Consider the following 18,985-nt stretch of genomic DNA (forward strand, 5'->3'; position numbering starts at 1 on the left):
TGGACATGCAATATAAGGGAATTTGTAGGGACGTTTTTGATAAAAGTTTTTTTTACGGTTTTATCACCATTAAACGTTAGGATGAATCCCGTAGCTATAATCGTATATCAAAATACAACATTACAGCAGTTCCTGATAACTGCTTTGGTTCAGGAAAGAAAAATACCACTTTATGTAGGTATGTTCCCAGCGGCACATGATTTACTGCTTATCCTCATTCTGTGTTGACATGATCTGGAGTAACTTCTATGGCACTTGAGGCCATCTCTTCCAAGGTTGCATAGTGTCATTTGGTCAGATGACTGAAATCATTAAGTTAATAGTGATTTATACTACTACTACAACTACATCCTCTCTGAAAGATATCCCTTTATCTGCTGAAGGAAGGCAGCTGAACACAGCTGAACATAAATTCTCATCTGTTATCACTAAAGGGAAAGCAGGTTATCTTACATCACCATGGTCTTTCAGTGGGCTAGAAACGTATAGCCATATGAAGGATACTCAAATCCTTTTTAAATTGCTCAATATTTGTCAGAAGTCATCATCTCACACTGCCATTGCACTGTTAAGGGAGATGAGTAAGAAAATTCTGTATTCAAAGGCAAAGAGGAGGCTTTTCATGCTCACTGAATCAATGCTTTCTGCCTAACTGAAAATGGAAGCTAAATCAGGTGCCTGTGTTGCTGCTTATAAATTGAGTCTCTTCTAGTAGTTTCACTTCAAAAAATGTTGGTGTCCTGTCCTCCTTCAACCTCTTGGCCACTCCAAAGAAGCAAGCTACAAGAGGTATGTTGGTACCTAGCTTGTAGGATAAATTCAGTTCTACACCCATATCAAATCAGTAACTAGCAAAGAAGGGTCCAAGGAGGATTGAGTCTGGAGTTTTCAGTGAGTGACAGGTACAATAGGTGGGTGACAGCGTCCAGATTGGACTGAATCCAGCTGGTATATAAATGGAGAAGCATTGGTAGCATGTCACAAGAGTGTAAGCACAACATTTATTCAAGGAATATTTAATTAAACTGGAAGGTAATGGAAGATACAGCGTATAGTTCTTCCACTACAGAAAGTACTAGATTGCTTTGATGATTTATTACTGGGGAGGAATAATGGCTTCATGTTTTTTCCAAGACACAGAATGAAAGTGATGTGACATTTTAAAGCTACATAGATTGCATTGATATAAACTTAAGAATTTTTGCTAAGCTGGGTACTATCCTTCTGTAGATCTACTTGTTTCTGATCTTGTTAGATAAAACATCTCAGAGGAAAGATTTGACTTTCAAATTTGCAACATCCACTCTACAGTGCAGAAAATTTGTAGTGTAGCTGCTGTATTGTGCCTTTAAAGATAAAATTCAACACAGTAAAAATAACTTCCTGGTTAAGGGACCAAGATAGTGTTGCTGCAGAATGGGAACTGGTTTCAATTTTTGTCATGAGAAGTGTATGCCAAAACACGTAACATTGCCATGTCAAATCTCATACCAGCTACAGGAGTTCTCAGTTGAGTATTTTACATTTGCTGATTTCAATTTAGATATGTATTCTCTGCAGAGGTGTTAAATGCAGAGTAAAAATTGTCAGTCTGGTATGACTGATGGGCTCTTGAGTAATTTCTGTCACTGAAACGGCAAAAAGGGATGAATCTGCTGCTGCCAGTATGGGGGCTGCTGAGTTTTACAGGATGGAGCAGCTGTATGTAAAGATGCTTTTCAGCCACTCTTAAGGTAGCTGTGAAAATAGTACTATTAATACATGTTGGAAAACCAGTGAGGTTTTAATAGAAGTAAATATGCTTCTCCAGCCTGTGGGCTGCCAGTCCCATTTGGGAAGGCATCTACAATAATCTGACATCTTGTTTAGCACTGATAAAGCTAGAGAGTCCAATTAAAATATTTCAAGAAGACATCCCCATACAAGACTACACTGATTGTCCGCTAATGTGTATTGAATTTTAGCTAAATACAGCCCCGGGTGCTGTGCTGGAAAGCAGGAAAGCTTGCTTTTCAAGCTCTTAATTCCTTTTATATTGATTTGGCTACTAATGATATAACCTTCTACTCTAATTAACTGACATCTGCATTAGGCTGAATAAGAGCCCCCTGCTTGAAGCTGTCCGCTTGTTTGTTTTATGAAATGTGTCCTTCTGTTATATTTTACCCAGATTAGGTCAGTCTGTGCAAAACAGACCATCTAAAGGATTGACTTTCCTTTTAAATACCTTGTAAAACAAGTTTGTCTTTCTGCTGTCTCCATTTCTGCCTGTTTTTCCAGGGTGTGTGTTGCTGGGAAGCCTGTCCAGAGCTGGTTCACTGACTGGATGCTTTTCTAAACCTTCCTTCCCCACGGACTATTAGCTCCTTTGACTGATTTGAGGCTGCCAAGAAAGGTGTAAATTGAGATAAAGATGGGCTATGAAGACCTGAGGATAATAGGCCATTTTGTATGGTTTAGGTTAAGAAACAACTGAGATGTAAGGGACTTAAATCAAGCTAAAAACATTGCTAGGTTGGAATAGGCGATCTGCTTATGAATCCATGTTGCCAAAATTAAATTAGTTCTCAGTTTGGGAAATCTTGATAACAACATATGAAAAAAATAAAACACGTGTTTTTTTAGATCATTTAATAAATTAAAGGCACTAGTTTGCAGAAAGTTCATCACGAGCAGCTGTTTGGGTTCATTATGTGTGCTGTTGCCACATATGTGTTTGCCCATTTTTCTTTAGGAGAAGATTGGGAGTCTCAGGAAAAATTATGTGAAGTCAGGATTCTTTCACATTTTTATCTTTGTAGAAGCTTCAAACCCAGTGCAGGTGCTGCAGGAAACTGCTTTCTCGCTTTCTCTTGTTGTGGGGACTGGAGCATCTCTCTTATGATATCTGAGAAAGAAAAATTAAAACAGGGCATTAGACTCAGTCTTGGAAATATCTTAACATAGGCAACTGGAATCTGAATTGAAAAGTTCATGCTTGAAAATCTGAATTAAATACAGACTCGGGTAGCTACCTGAGCAATACTATGCTATCGTGAGTAATAGCAGGACTCCTGGTGACATCTGTTAACTTAGATCAGTCAAAAACAAATGAAAAATAGACTAGTAAATCAATCAACTCATCATCTTGTCCATTTTGTTACCATTTTATCGTGTCTGATTTACCAGGTGGAAGATGTAACTCAGTGATGCTTGAGAAGACAGGCCAGCCTTGAGCTCTTAGTGTTAGCATTTCAAGCTTGTAGAGGGACTATTATGTCCTACATAGTATGAATAAAACAGCTCAGATATTACTCTGAATATTTTAGTAAATTGCTTCATGCCAAGTCATGGTCTTTCTCTCACAGCCTTTCTGCGTTCAAAATGTATATAAAACTGATGTTTTCACTGTCATTTGTAGTTCTGTATTAGTTCCATTTACACTGTGATTTGTATTTGTATATTAAAAATGAAGTGTTCAGTGCACAACAGAACTTCTGTTGTGATGCCTCTGTATCTCCTAGTTGGGAGTAGCATAGCAATTGGTTGTGTAGTGTATTGGTGGAACTGGATTCCTTGTGCATTAAAATTTTTGCACAATAACAGATTGAAATTTAGAAAAAAAGATGGGAAATATTTTAGCCGGCTTCTGGTAGAACCATCATAACATACCACATACTCTGATTTGGAATGATGGGTGTGAAATCCAAAGAGCTTGTGGCTGGAAGAATTAGCTGCTAATCTCACATTTCTACAGAAAGACTGAGCAATTCCTGTTTTGTAGCCCTGAAAACATAATGGAGCCCTGGGGATCACTGACAAAACAAGCTTCTCAGAGCCACTAGCACTTAGCAAAATTGACTTCAGTTAATCAAAAGATTCTTGGGGGGGGGGGGGGGGGGAAGGAAGAAGCTGGTGGCTTGGAAAGCTGGAGAACAAGTAACTGCAGATGTTTAAAGATATTCCAGTTTCTTGTGGTGAAGCTCAATGACCTATAATATCAGTATCTAATGGGCAAACTTATATTGAAGATAAAGTCATTTAAGTACTAGACTGGTGGAGGAAAAAAGGTGAAAGGGAGGAGAGTACAGTGGCACTTTGCTCAGCTTGTGTGGACATAGAGGCATTGACCACAACTCTCTGGTTCCATCCATCCAGCCAATTCCTTATCCACCAATTTGTCCACCCTTCAAACCTCTTTCTCTTCAATTTGGAGATAAGGATGTCATGTGATTTACTAATCAATTTTGATTCAGCCATATTATCAGTAGGACATTTCTCAGTCTTTTTACAGTTATCTCTGTTTATAAATAATCTTCCTTTATGCTCTCAGGCTCACTAGCAATTCTTCTTTCAAAGTGCTTCTAGAGGGTCCAGTCCATACTGCTTAGCTCTTCAAGCATCTCATGGTGTGAACTCTGTGATTCTGGCCATACAGTAAAGCCAAGGCAAAGATTATTTTCTCTACATCAGGGTAAGTGATTGGAGTGTTGCTTAATAAATTTTGTCATCTGATGGGGGGAGGAACAGCTGAATCACATGCCTTACAGGAAAACAGGTGGGACCAATGGGAAGAAAGATGAGCCAGAAATCGCACAATTATTTTGTGCTAGCTTAATGTCTGCTTGTTCTGCCCAAAGGTAAAGACATAGTTATCAGAGCCATTTATCAGGTACACCATTTTAGTATAAACTTGTTTAAAAAAGGGTAGAGCCCCTTTGTCATTTTAATTAGACAGTAACCCATTGATTCCAAACGGACCTTCATTTTCTAATTATTAGTACGTAATGTCATTAAACATCTTCTACTGGACAGGATTGCTCTAAAAGCTTTAGTTCCAGAGCTCTAATATTAGGCTTTTGGCATTCATCCCTCTGCATGAAAAGCAGTCCGTTTGTTTACCAGGAATTTAGATTCCCATTACTGGCGGAATTAGCAGCGAGCTATTAGCCTGATTCAAGCACTTAACAATTGCTGATCATCTCCTCCTAGCTTGGGGATAATGGAGGTGATCAGCTGTAAATGGAAAGTATGTGTGGCTATTTTCATGGAAGCACTTGGAGAAAGTGCAGCATCCCCTGACCTCTGCTAACCCTGGGGTTTGCAAGAAACCCAAACACCAAGTCACTTCCTGGAGGAGAGCTAATCACCTATCAGAAGAGCTTCCATTAGAGACTAACCAAGCTCAGGCTCAACCGACCCTGCCTCAAATGAAAAAAGGTTCAGCCACAAAGTCCCTGGAGTATAAGTTATTGGCCTCTGATTGTATTTACCAGGATCTGTTTCAGTGGGGGAGGCAGCAGTGGAATAGCTGCGAGTTGTGATTCCATAGCAGGGAACTATCCTGTGGAGCTCAGCAGTGCTGATTGGCTTCCTCTTTCTCCACTGTTGTCCCCAAAAGCTTTGCGTGGTTTGTGGACACCTCAAAGATTGCTTTGACAATTCTCCTTTTTATTCTGTGTAGTCTATTGTGTGAAGTTGCCTACCACAGAGTGACATGATTTTTAGGATGTATTGAAAAAGATATTTTCATTCCATATAGATGCTGAACCTATAGCCCTTTCCTGTAAATTGAAAGTTACCTTTTATTGTCAGCTGATTTTGAGAGGTGTGCTGGAGACCTGTAGCCAGGAATCACTGTTTGAAACCAAAAGTGCTTTAGCTTTTCATCATCTGCAATAACATATTGTTCCCCCTTCTAAAAGGACAACTGCAGCCACTTGATTCTTGCTAAAACATAGACATTTCTTGGAGGCAGTGGGAATTATTTGAATGAGGCAAGGACACTATTTTTGGACTTGCAAAATCAAAGTTTATCTCTGGCATCATCTTACTTATGACCTCGGGCAAGAAATGTGAATTGGTTCTCCCACTTGTCACAAGAAACCACTTATCTAACAGTCGGCTGAGCTCACTCCTGGAGGACTATATGAATGCCCTTTGTAAATGCTACAAGAGACCTAAGGCTCTATCAGAGTTCTAGAAGCCACATCTGAAGTACCTGACAGTGAGCGATATCTGTAAAAGTTAAGATTGCTTTGTAAGAGATTCTAACTCTGTTCTTAACATTTCTGTTCCATAATGCCTCCAGCAGTGGAGATAAGGAGTGTAGCTTCTATGAAAAGGAAAGGAAGGCAGGAGACTTCTAGAGTTGCAAGATAAATTTTATTAGTCAGACCTCACATTATCTTACTCTTTAAAAAATAATCTGCATTACAGTAATTAGAAGGTTCCCTCCTCCCATATGCTTGCTGAATGCTAATCTTTAAGACTGTCTGGATAGAGAATTTTTATTGGATTAATTTTGTGTTTTGTGGATTATCTTTTGTGAGACCATAGGTGCTCACAGGATGTTGTTTTCCACTTTCTGGGAACAGAAGCTGAAGGGGGGTTCTTAATTGCCCTGTAGTATGGTTAGTAAGCTGTTCTGAATGGGTTTAGGAAATGTGCCAGTCTTGGAACATTGATGGTGCTGACAGAACTGAATTGATAGTGATACTGGCATGACATTTCTAGTAGCAGTTAAGTTGTGCATGCATATATGCTGTGTAGTTGAAAAACTGTGATATATGGAGACCAGGTGTTAGAAAAGTCTAAGTGAAAATGGGTTTGCTGTGAGTGCATGTGAATGAAGGTGTAGTTAGAAGTGAATTTTGCTTGCAGTTATTGATGAACCAGCTAAGAGGCAGCTGTGTATATAAAGGTGCATGAAAAAAGGACACTTGGAAAAAAAACCCCAACAAACTGACATGTTTTGTTTCAATTTCAGTCTAGAATATGATTTGTCCAAGTATCAAGAATTTTCCTATACAATCCAGGATATGACAGAAGACTGCAATTGTAATCAATAATCCTCTTAGTAGGAATTTAGTGCCCTAACCATGAACAAGAAATTGCTAATCCCTTTTTCTGTATCAATCTGTTTTACAGCACTAAATTTGGGAAAGAGGAAAGATCACAGCACAGATGAGTGGGAGATCAATGCAGTACATTGTGTACCAGTGTGTGTGGTACAGATCACTCAGAAATCTACTCCATTATTCTCACAAGTATTCTCTCTGTTGTGTGGAATAGTGAAAAGAATAACATTTTCTTCTTCCCTGTCACTCTCCATTAACTTCTAGAGATGATAGATGCTATTACTTTACAGTCAAGAATCTTGATACATTTCTATGTCCCACAATATGGAGGATGGCCTAATGTACATACTATATTAGGGTTACACGGACTCTATTTTTATTAACTAATGCTGGCAAACATGTGGAAACAGTGCTGTCTCTTGCTCCAAATAGCCATATTTCAGTAGGTAAGGAGAAATATCAGCATTAGTACACCTGTGTATTAAGAAAACATATTCATTCCTACTGCATGTAAATAATATATTGCTTCTCTGTGTGACAGAGGAGCTGATGCTGCTGCATGCATGTTTTCTTCACTCTGCCTGCCTAGGAAATAAACAGAAGTCTGGAATTGGAAATGAAAATATTAAGACTGCGGTAGGATAATTACTTTGATACACATGATGGTGTAAGATTCTGTAATAAGGTGTCTGATAGTGACTGTGCTTTCTTGGCAACAGATAAAACACAGGATAAAAAGAAATACTCAGCTACTCTACCTCTGTTCAGGATTATAATCTTGTTTGGATGTGTATAGTATTGTTCAGATCTGTTGCCTCTCTCTGAGTATGAGCAATGGGCTCGACGTGTGCATGGAGGAGCTGTTTTGAGGTGAGTTTCTGGCTATTTGAAAATGTTGGCTGGTTGGTGAGGCAACTCTTGCACACAATTGATTGTAGACTGTTAACCTATGCTCAGAAATCAATATTCACTTAACACCACATTTTAACAGACAAACGCAGTACAAACTAACAGCAGTTACGCAGTGCACACATTTACATTCAGAATAAACAGGTTATGACACAGTGCTTGGCAGAAGAGGAAGATGGGGCAAGTGGCTGGAAGGTGACAATGGTAACTTGAATATGTGGACAGATACAAGGAGATTCTTGCAACTGTATGTCCCAGGGTTTGTGACCAATGCGCCTTCAAAGAGCCAAATGTATTCTCTAAGGGTTACAGAGATGGTCTGTCCTGAGGCCAGGCATCATCTTTTGCTGGATAAGCCTAAATCTACTGGAGGTGAGCATCTTTCATCTTGAGCAACAAAACCCAAGTGTGTTGCTAGGTGCGATAATGGATTACATGTATGTTGAAGGAACAACAGAATGGAGCATAAACTCCAGTATAGTGTTCTTGATCTGGACTGGTATTTTTCATATACTTAAAAGAATGGATTTGAAAAGGGAACTGAAAGTAATCCAGAGATGGTGTTTACCGAGGACTTCACATGTATATCTTTTGAGCTTTACTTGCAACCTACCCTGAAGCACAGGCTTCTAGTCTTTAGGATGATATGCTCTATGCCTTCATAGGCTTGAGAAATGGATACCAACAAAACTCGTTAAGCGCAACAACTCCAAGTGCCAGGTCTCACATCTGGTTTGGGGCAACCCTCAATATCAGTACAGAGCGGGGGAGTGAAATGGATTGAGAGTAGCCCTGCAGCAAAGGACTTGGACACATGGCTAGATGGAAAACTAGACATGACTCGGAAAAATGCACTTGCAGCCCAGAAAGCCATCCTGCAGCCTGGGCTACATAAAAAGAAGCATGGCCAGCAGGCTGGGAGGCCATTCTTCCCCTCTACCCCAGCCCACCTCCCCACCCGGAGTTCAGCGTTCCAACTTTGGGGTGCCCAGTACGTGACAGACATGGGCCTCTTCAAGCAGGTTCAGATGAGGCCATGAAAATTACAAGAGGGCTAGAACTCCTCTCCTATGAAGAAAGGCCAAGACAGTTGATGTGGTTTGGCCTGGAGAAGAGAACGCTCTGTGGAGACTTTGTCATGCCTTTTCAACACATCAGGGGGGATGATAAGCACTGAGACTTTTTTTTCAGGGTCTCTAGGGACAGGATATGGAACAACATTTTTAAATCGAAAGAGGGTATGTTTAGATTGACTATTAGGAAAAAATTATTCCCTGTGAAGGTGGTGATGCACTGGCATAGATTGTCCAGAGAAGCTGTGCTTGCCCTATGCCTTCAAGTGTTCAAGGCCAGGTTGAATGGTGTTTGCAGCAACCTGGTCTAGTGGAAGGTAGTCCCTGCCTGTGGCATGGGGGTTGAAGCTAAATGGTTTTTTAAGGTCCCTTCAAACCCAAACCATTCAATGATTGTATGCCTGAGGAGGAGCTTCAGATGGTGGGGTGGTCGAAGACACTGTCAGATCATCTCTACAGTCAGAAACCAAACTCTGCACAAATTCGGAAAGAAATCAGACCTTTGATTTAACCGATCAAGCTGGAACATTAGCCTGTTACTCAGAATGTGTACACAGCAGAAGCAATGGTGAGAACTGTACCTGCAGAGCTCAGTGCAAACTGACAGGGGGAAAGCAGGGTGCAAGTATGTGGGAGGTTTCCAGCGATTGCCATTCTGCGTTAAGGCTGTTCCTCTTGTCTGAAAGCCTTCTGTTTCCCAAAGGTAAATCTGTATTGGGACATGCCTGGATATGGAATAATATTAATAATATGGGAAGGAATTCCTTTTATACCACATTAATGTGGGCTAAGCAACAGGGGCAGGAACAGAGCCAGAGAAGGCCAGGAAGTAACAGCTCCAGAAAATACAGAGGAGGCCATAGGAACACTGCTCTGTTTGGAGCTGTCTCGTTGTGTCTTCCCTTCAGCCACCTAGGAAATAAAAAGGAGGGATGAATCCCAGTTAGACACATTTATGCTCAAACTTCTGGCTGCAGAACCTCTGGTTCTGGGCACTAGTGTGAGACTATTGAAACTCCTGTGGCCAGAAATACAGCCTCCTATTTTTGCTTGTCTGTGGAAGGACTAACTTAAGGTAGAGTAGTCCAGTGTTCTGCATGCACATGGCATTCCTTGGTTTGATGTCCAAAGTCACATATTTCCAGATCCAAGGTTTTTCAACTACTGTCTCTAGGCTACTTGACTCGCTGCTTTGTGAAGGCAACAAAGCATTGCGTACCTGGGACATTGCCGAAGAGAGAGATGCGCTGGCACTGTCTCCTTGGAAGCTTAGGGAAGATGAATAAAATAAGTCTTCCTGTCTTTCTAGAGCTGTCTGCTTCAGGTGCATTTGAGACCAAATGGTATTTTCTGCAAACAGAAGTAAAGTAAGAGTCTTACTGTGCTTTTCTTGTGCACACCTTGGAGTCTAGTGAGCAGAAGTCTAGAGAAGCTGTTTTAGGAAAGGCACTCACAGGCTGTGTGGTCTTGATTTAGAAAATACATATTCTCTGTTTTGTGAATGGCCTGTCAGTTTGTGAGCTTACGAGATTGAGCAGACTGCAAAAACAGTTTGAACTGTACTTGAAGAATTTTGGGGCCCCTTTGCAACTTACCCAACTCTGTATTTTGTAAGGGGCAGGTTTGTAGTATCTCGGATGAGATGATTCAATTGTAGATGTGTCTATAGTGCTGGGTGTAAGGCTTTTTATATACTGTAGGAGGCAGGTTTAAATATTAATCATTTATGTAATTATGCTGTTTTCTTTTATATCCTTTTAAAGCTTTTACAAATATAAAATATTTAAATCTCATTAAGGTATGTTGCTAAAACACTAGGGAAATAAAAGAAATACAGATTTAGGATTGCACAGTTGCATATAACAGGACTTCTGCAACTACTATGCTGAATCTAGTAACGGGCTGCATCAGAAGCTACTTATCTTGACTGAGTAAATGAGGGCTGGGGGTGAGTACGGAAACAGAGGATGAGGAGGGGAATCCTGACCCCATAATCCTGGTGCACAGATGTGGTTACTCAGCAACCTATGGATACAGCATATCTGATCTCCCCTTGGTGATGTTTTTGCAGTGCCCTTCATTTGAATGATGTTTGGAAATAGCTTCAAGGGTGTTTGAGGTGAACAGAAATGTTGCCAAAAGATACAGAAACAGTTCTTAGAGCAGATCCAGGCTGGTCCCATAGGTTGCAGAGAAGATCATGGATCATTGCAGAAGATAAAACTATACACAAGAGCAATGCAACACAGAATCTTGAAACCACAGGATTTAAATTGCTCTCTGCTGAGCTGATTCTCTGTGATGTGATTGATGCTTACCAAGGCATTTGTTGCTCTCAAACATGCCGAGTATCTGATCACACTTCTCCTTCTGGTTGCCGCTGTTCTCACATGTACACCACAAGGAAACCTCCACACTGGAGTTACTGACATAGTTGGGTGTCATGGGCGTGCCTGTCCCAAACCCCCAGATGAAAGAAGCATTATGAATCATGTTATACTGAAGGAAATGCTGCCCTGGAGGCAGAAGCCTTCCACTGTGATAAGCGTGTTACCCAGGCAAGGTCAGGCTTGATTAACCTACCTGAAGTCTGCTGAGCTGTGAGAAAGTGTTGAGATTGCTACCCCTGACACAGGCACTCTGAGATGTATTGAGAACTGAAGCTGGTGCAAGCATTAAATTGTGATGTGTACACAGCAGACGCAATGGTGAGAACTGTACCTGCAGAGCTCAGTGCAAATTGATGGGGGGAAAGCAATTTAATGGTGCAAGCATTAAACTGTGAAGGATTTTTGTTTTAGGATGTGAAGGACTTGCGTGGACTCAGCTGACATATGGCAGCAAAAGGTACTCTTGCTTCTTGGGTAACTGGCAACACTGTGTAGCCAGGTGTCTTTTGACAAACAAATACTGTACACCTGTAGCGTGCCATCCAGGCAGTGTTCATGTAGCTCAAAACTAGCAGAGCCATCTGGAGAAATTGAAGGTATAGTCTCGATTTACAGCTTCTGAAGTACTGCTGCTCTTTATATCCTCTTTTGAGCTACTCTGAAAATGTTTTAGTAGGTTGGTAGATAGTAAATAACTAAAACCAAAGATGACCTTTCTTCTAACAGCTGGTAGTCCTATGTTCTGGTTGCCTCTGAGAACACAGTGCACACAATACTAACAAGCCATCAGGAATCTAAAGTCAGGCAGTGACAGAATGCTGTGTTTAATCACTGCTGTGATGGGATGTAACTCCAGCATTAGGAATGACAATGACTTAGTTCACACAAGCCCACGGAGTTCTGTTGCTGAGGTACTTGGGGTGCTTTGCACCAGCTGATGATGGAGAGAGGCATAGAGAAATCTCAGGCAAGGATGGGGCAAAGTACAGCAAAAAATGCCATGGAAGAGCTCTCTTTGGACTGCATTTACCTCTGAGGCAAGGGAGAGCACTAGCGTCCATCCGTAAGGCATATTCACCAGTATACTGAGTGCTACCTCCTGCAGGAGACTGGAATGGTCCTTCACAGCATCAGAGAGTGCCTGCAAGTTTGTGGCCTGAAAGCATCTACCCTGTATCTTCCTGTGGATATCACTTACCAATCATCCCCATGTAAGCCTGCAGGCATGCAGCATGGTTGTGCAGAGAGCAGCCATCTGGAGACATGTCTACAGGTTGACAATTTTGTTGGAAGTCAGCCAGTCGGGATCTGTAGGAAGGAAAATGAGACCATCAGTGTCGATGTTGTTCTCTTGGATAACATCCGCTGCTGCCTGACCTACTTGCAGATATGGTCTTCTAAGCAGGAGTCCAGAAGCCAGAGGCAATTTGGTTTGGTGTTATACTGGAAAGAACAGTCAGGAACAATAGTTTTGCGGCGTCTTTCTCCACAAAATTCATCTTGACATGGACAGAACAGGATCCTTTTGGTGAAATCCTCAGGAACTTTCTCAAAGAAATTTCTTAGCCCTCTGTGGCACTTGCGCCGGTCACACACATCCTCACTTGCTGCTCCCTTGGTGCAGATGGAGGCATAGTCTGTGCGCAGACGAAAACACTTCTTGCTCAGATTACAGATGTGTGTTGCTCTCAGACATGGATTTGTTGCATCTCCTGCAAACTGTGAGCCTATAAACCCAAAAGAAACACAAAAACCATGAAGCAAGTCTCCAGAAGAGATTTGGTATGGAAGCAGGAACACTCCTTTCTTGATGGTCAGATTCGAAAAATCAAAAACAACAAAGCAAACCAGTCCTTCTATGTGCCTGCTGTATGACACTGTGATTATACTAGTTACAAAAGAGTATTTTTTTATTGGTTCATAGTAGGGTCCTTGTTTCGGAATATGGATCATTGTGAGTTATTACCGGGTTCATGGGCCTGGATCTGTGGCTTTATTTATGCGTGGTAGGAGTGACAAATTTAGGCAAGTAGCTAGAGCAGGCATTCCTCTGATTAAAGAGGCCATTACCCCAAATTGTTCTTAATAATCTTCAACCCATGAAAAGATAAGAGAGGGCAGCATTATATCATGTAACCATTACAATTCTTACCTGATACCAGAGCTGCCAGTTTATTATAATCTGTCTTCCAGTGTTCTTCATTTGCTGAATTCTCATAGGGAGAGGTCTCCAAATTGAGATAGCCTAGGCAAGATACAAGATATTTAATGCAGTGGGAGATGGGAGAAATGCTTTATGACCAGTTTTGTTTGTTTGTTTGTTTATTCTTAAATTGATATTTTTCTTATTTATGCCTGGTTCTTTCCTCAGGCTGGATTTCAGAAATGCTCTGTCTCACTCAAAGCCAAATGCCAAGAATGGTTCTTCTGGAAATGCTAAGCTATTACTGCATAAAACCCTCATTATATTTTGTCCAGCTGGAATTGGGTCTATCTAGTCATTTGGATTTTTCAGCTTCAGTAAGTGTCAGGAGCTGAGCAGCACAGGCAGGCTATAGTGGGAGGTCAAGTAGAAGCATCCCACAAAAGAAAGCAGCAGAACACTTAGGGATGCTATGGCAATATGTGTCATAATCACGTGTGTTTTCAGTGATGGACAGACAGGACCACTTTGAGGTATTTTTCACAGCACTAAGTCTAACTGTCTCAGTGTAGCTATCAGGTTTGCTGATGTATTTGAAGGGCTGGTCCCATACCAGATCAGTTTTCTCTGCTCATCAGAGTAGTAATGAATTCTCTTTACTAGGAGATATGGTTCCGGAGCAATTACCTACAGCGCTGAGAAGTGGACATTGACGGTTGTTTTCACCTAGGGGGTGGGGGTAAGCCTTACTAGTTCCTTGTAAATTTATATTACTTCATCTCACCATCTGTCATGCTGGAGTGAACGGTCCAGAAAATGCGTAAGCAGTGCTCCTGTCTCTTCATGCGCCGGTGACACTTGCAGTGCAGCAAAGAGCTGTTCCCGAGGTCAAGCTCTGCATTCAGGCATCTGACCCTGCTATCATGATCCAGTGAAAGGAGGCGAGTCTTGGCCAGGGCACAGTTTTCCAGGGTCCTGTATGTGGCATTGCAGGTGGAGTCAGAGAGACACAGCTGCTCTGCCATGACACAGTCGCTGCTGGGCAGAGCCATGAGGTCTCCTGATCAAGTAGAGAAAAGAGTGTTAGGGCCCCAGTCAAAATGAATGCCACACAAGCATCTTGTAATTGTTCTGCAGGGATTCTGTCTTCAACAAGGACTCCTTGCAAGAAACAGAACTTGTTGGGATCTTTCATGTGGAGTAGTTAAGGGACAAGATCTGTCTCCATTTAGGAAAAAAAAAGGATGAGTATAAATGAAAGAGGGAACAAAAGGTTAAATAAAAGCCTCCATAATAATTTTGTTCAACTTGGCTGGGATCAGGGATTGCTCTGTATTTTGGGGACTAGTAAATGCCTGTGAAACCTTGGGGTTGCTGAGGCCTGCTTTGAAGAGCTCTTCTATCTGGGCACTGAAAACCACAGTGCAATAAGCACATATAACACCATACTATGTACTGTGAGTCAGTACTGCTGCAATTACTAAAGTATATGCTGGTCATTAAGAGATGTACTGAGAAAACCACTTGTAGGGTATAAAAAACAACTACTTTAATGAGCCTGAAGACTTAAGAATATGTATTCTTTGCATAATAAAATTAATCCTTAACAAAGGATGCAAGTAGCTTCATATGGAAGGGCTGATATGCAGTCAATTAAAGTATATAGAGCCCAGTCCCAAAAATCCCTGCCAAAAATGCAGATGAAGGCTTGGCCCATAAGAACCTCATGAAGTTCAACCAGTCCAAGTGCAGGTGCTGCACCTGGGTCAGGGCAATTCCAGACCCAAGTCCAGACTGGGAGATGAATTGAGAGCAGCCTTCCAGAGGAGGACTTGGGGATTCTCAGGGGTGAGCTGGTCATGTGCACTTGCAGCCCAAAAAGCAAATATGTCCTGAGCTGCATCAAAATCAGCATGGCCAGCAGATTGAGAGAGTAGGTTCTGCCCTTATGAGACCCCACCTGCAGTGCTGCATCCAGCCCTGGCACCCGCAGCACAGGAAGGACATTAACCTCTTAGCATGGGTCCAGAGGAGGCCCAAAGATGCTCCGAGGGCTGGAGCACCTCCTGCTATGAGACAGATTGAGAGAGCTGGTGTTATTCAGCCTGAAGAAAGCTGCAGGGACACCTCCACTGGATCCCCTTTCAGTACTTAAAGGGGACTTTTTAAAAGAGGAGGGATAGCAACTTTTTATACAGGCAGATAGTGATAGGACAAGGGGGAACAGTTTTAAAATAAAAAGACAAGATTTAGATTAGATGTTAGGAAGAAGTTATTTACTCAAAGGGTGGTAAGGGCCTGGCACAGGTTGCCCAGAGCAGCTGTGGCTGCCCCATCCCTGGAAGTGTCCAAGGCCAGGTTGGAGGAGACTTGGGGCTACCTGGTCTAGGGGAAGGTGTCCCTGTCCATGGCAGGGGGGTAGACCAAGATGATCTTTAAGGTTCCTTCCTGCCCAAGTCTTTCTATAATTTTATGATTATGTTGTTGTGGGTAGATGAATTCAGTCTGTGATCTTTCTTTGTTTCTGCAGTATATGAATCTATGTTTACAGTACAATTACAATGAAGTCTTGAAACAAGACAGTTTCCTAATAAAATTTATATGTAGGCTGGCATGTTTCTTCCCCTCAGGTCAATATTCCTTGGCTGGCTTTTGGAAGTGACTGTGCTGAGCCTTACATCTACCTTTAGTGTTCTTTGGGTACATCATGTTACTTATTCTCTTGTTCAGCAGGTGCAGTAGTACTATTTCAGTCTGTCATCACTATAAATTAGGAGGAAATGTTGGTACAACTCACTTTGCCCAGTGTACCATCTTCCCCATGTAATTTGTTCTTCCACTTACTTCATTTTTGCTAGCTTCATCAGTTTATTTGCTGCAAGCAATAGAATGCCAGCCTGCTTCTCAAAGTCTCTACTTTCCCTACAGCTCAGTAATATTATCTAGGTACCTCTGTCTCACTTGTACAGGTTTCTTTGTTCTTCCAGCAACTTACTGTACTTTGTAATTCATCTGGCTCTTACATAGAGACTTGATGACTTTTCAAACTCCCTGAAAAATCTCTCATCAGGAATCCTTTGTATCCAACACAGTGGGTTCAGGTGAAGGTGCTCTAAACCTCAACTTTAAAACATTCCTTCTCTAAATACATAATTTACTGTCTGTGCATTGTAATAAGCCCTGAAGTTTGGCAAGTTGTTTAATTTTTTTTTTAATTTTATCTTAGTAGTCCAGTAACAATGTGAAAGAATGGGAAAGCTAATTCTTTCCTAGATCTGTGGTCTAGGTTGCAGAACCTGTTAAAGAGGTATGTGTATTGGAATCCCATCTGTAGTTAAAAAAAAAAGTTAAAAGGTAATAACCAATTAACACATGATGATTATTTATACCTTAGAAAAAAATGGATAGGTAATACAATACACCTTTATTCTCCCTTTTCAATGTCCTGTCATATACATATGTCTATCTTGTTTCCCCCAGTGCACCATGCCATCTAAAGAGATGACAGTTACAGAAGGGAACCTTTCCTTTATCAGTTATCAAAGAAGCATTGGCATTTGGACATGGCAAATTGTGGGAAATCTTTTGCAATCGTTGGCCGCCAGTGGCTACTGTAGTGTAAGCGCAGCAGCCCATCTTTTAGCAGTCAAAAAGCTGCAGCTTTTTCTGAGAGCAAAGCACCCCTAGACGGAAACTAAGAATGCTTCAGAGCAGTTTCTAATTTCCTTATTCCTAGTCACGTCAACCCTGAAGACTGAACAAGAGATGAACTGGGTAAAGGAATAATTTCAATCCTCAGCTCTTGTCATTTTGGAGGCAGAGTAGAATAATCAACTGCATCTCTGCAGGAGTTCCTTGGATTGGTCTTCGCAAACCGAGCCCAGTCTCGGAAAACTAGGGGCCTTAAGCATTTCAGAGGGCGAATGAATGGGGGATAGTATCAAAAACTGCTCTGGGCGAAGCCAGCGAGAGCGCGGCGCAGCCGGGATCAGCTCAGGCGAATGAATCTCCGCATTGTGCCTATCCGGCAGCATTCAGGGATCGGCTCCCGGCATCTCTTCTCGCCTTCTCACGCCTTGCCTCCCGGGCAGACGGTCCCCTCCCCAGAGCGTCCCTCCAGTTTAACCGCAACCACACCGCAGGTTCCCCGTTTCGGGCCAAAGCAACAGCCGCCTTTCCTCTGAATCGCGAATTCTTCCCCGCCGCCTGCGCGCGGGGCAGCTGGAGCCGGTGGCCGGGAGAGCCGCGCAGCTTTTGGGAGCGCCGGGCTCTGGACGCGCTCCGCGTCCGCCCGGCATCGGGGCAGCAGCGGTCAGCCCTGGCGACCGCGACCCCGGCGTCGCCCCTGCAACCCGCCGCGGGACCGGCGTGCGAGCGATGCCGCTATCTGCCCGCCGGGAGAGGGACGGGGTCGTGCCGCCCTGCCCAGCCCGCCCCGCGCCCCGGGCGCTGTTACCGGCTCGGGAGAGAAGCAGCCCCAGGAGCAGCGCCGGCCCCATGCTGGCGGTCAGTGGCTCCGAGCGCCGGGGCTGCAGCTCGCAAGCGGCGTGGCCCCACCTCGGCGCTGCTGAGCCCGGCCCGCCCCGTCGAGGCGCGGGCAGCGAGCACCGCCCCCGGCCCGACCCACCGCGGGTCCGCGGCCCGCCCGTGGCGACCGCAGCGGACGGAGGGGCCAGGAGGTCGGCGGGCTGGTGTGAGATGGGGCGAATGATGGGGGTCATCCAGCGGCCGCTGTCCCCAGGGCGACCGGGAAGCCGCTGCGCCAGGGGCCGGGCAGTGTAGGGACGCTTCAAAAGGGGCGTTTGTTTTGGAAGGGGCTGCGCAAGGGGTTTGTTTATTGATTGATAGAAGACTTCAGTACCGAGAGCAGAGCTGTGACTGCGCACCCTCGGGGGCCTATTTGGGTAAAGGACAGTAAGTCTCCAACTTAGGAGAGTCTCCTTCACTCTGGAGGGATTGTTCTTGGAGGATACAGAGGCAGACTGGCTTTTGAGTAGATTCCTCAAGTGATTCCTTGGCCTGTGGATGGGATGACTGAGCTTGTGGCTTCTTCCTTTTGGCTTTGTTGTGAAGGCTGTTATGTCAGTTTCTTACCTGGTGCTGGCTCTGTCTTGATTGAGCTGCTTGTCTGCAGCCACACTAAAGATGGCATTTCTGAGAGCCCATATGGCATTTAGGCAGCATCCTAAAATCAAATTAACCAGTGCGGAAAAGTTACAGTCCAACACATGCACATCAAACATTAGTATATGAAAATGGGGCAAATGTTTTTGTAAGTCTGTTGTTTGCATAAATAGAGAGACCTACCCCACCTGCCTGAAAACCCCAGCAGAAAGGGTAATAACTGTGCAGATACATTAAGTATTCAATGTACATGAATATCTATTTCAGTGGTGCCCTCCTCTTCTTGAGTTTTTAAGAAAGATTGGTCCTCCTGCTTACTGCAAGCAACTGGTGTGAGAGAATTCTTCTGCGTGGAATTTACTGTATATCACTATATTAAAGCAAGTAGCAGTTCCAGTGATACACTAGACATTTCATCTCGACATCCATGACTACCACAGCCAGTGAAAACTGGGTTTTACCGAGGAAATATTTTGTTTGCTGTAGGTGCTGAGTTACTTAGTTGTA

General features: G+C 43.0%; 1 protein-coding gene across 2 annotated transcripts; it reads right to left on the minus strand.

Annotated features, from left to right (window-relative positions):
• Nucleotides 1-6,235: 6,235 nt before the first annotated feature.
• Nucleotides 6,236-17,923, minus strand: GFRA3 (GDNF family receptor alpha 3). 2 transcript variants are annotated; one of them, XM_030957386.1, is made up of 8 exons: nt 17,811-17,923; nt 14,139-14,414; nt 13,364-13,456; nt 12,593-12,938; nt 12,410-12,519; nt 11,140-11,274; nt 10,041-10,089; nt 6,236-9,733 (listed from the first exon to the last, which is right to left on the minus strand). In XM_030957386.1, the coding sequence occupies exons 1-8, from the start codon at nt 17,851-17,853 to the stop codon at nt 9,589-9,591; spliced, it is 1,197 nt and encodes a 398-aa protein (XP_030813246.1). In that variant the 5' UTR covers nt 17,854-17,923; the 3' UTR covers nt 6,236-9,588. The 2 variants fall into 2 exon arrangements, with proteins under 2 accessions (XP_030813246.1, XP_030813245.1); XM_030957385.1 differs by having other exon boundaries at nt 10,041-10,171.
• Nucleotides 17,924-18,985: the final 1,062 nt, after the last annotated feature.

The sequence above is a fragment of the Camarhynchus parvulus genome, chromosome 13 (assembly GCF_901933205.1).
Source record: "Camarhynchus parvulus chromosome 13, STF_HiC, whole genome shotgun sequence".
NCBI classification, from domain to species: domain Eukaryota; kingdom Metazoa; phylum Chordata; class Aves; order Passeriformes; family Thraupidae; genus Camarhynchus; species Camarhynchus parvulus.

What these genes read in the sequence shown, in the direction of transcription:
- GFRA3 (XM_030957385.1), bottom strand. Translation starts at nt 17,853, where the DNA reads ATGGGGCCGGCGCTGCTCCTGGGGCTGCTTCTCTCCCGAGCCG. An exon ending in TCACTCCAGCATGACAGATG is followed by an intron (nt 13,457 to 14,138) that starts GTGAGATGAAGT and finishes TATCTTGCCTAG; the next exon opens with GCTATCTCAATTTGGAGACC. An exon ending in TGAGAGCAACAAATGCCTTG is followed by an intron (nt 10,172 to 11,139) that starts GTAAGCATCAAT and finishes TTCTGTTTGCAG; the next exon opens with AAAATACCATTTGGTCTCAA.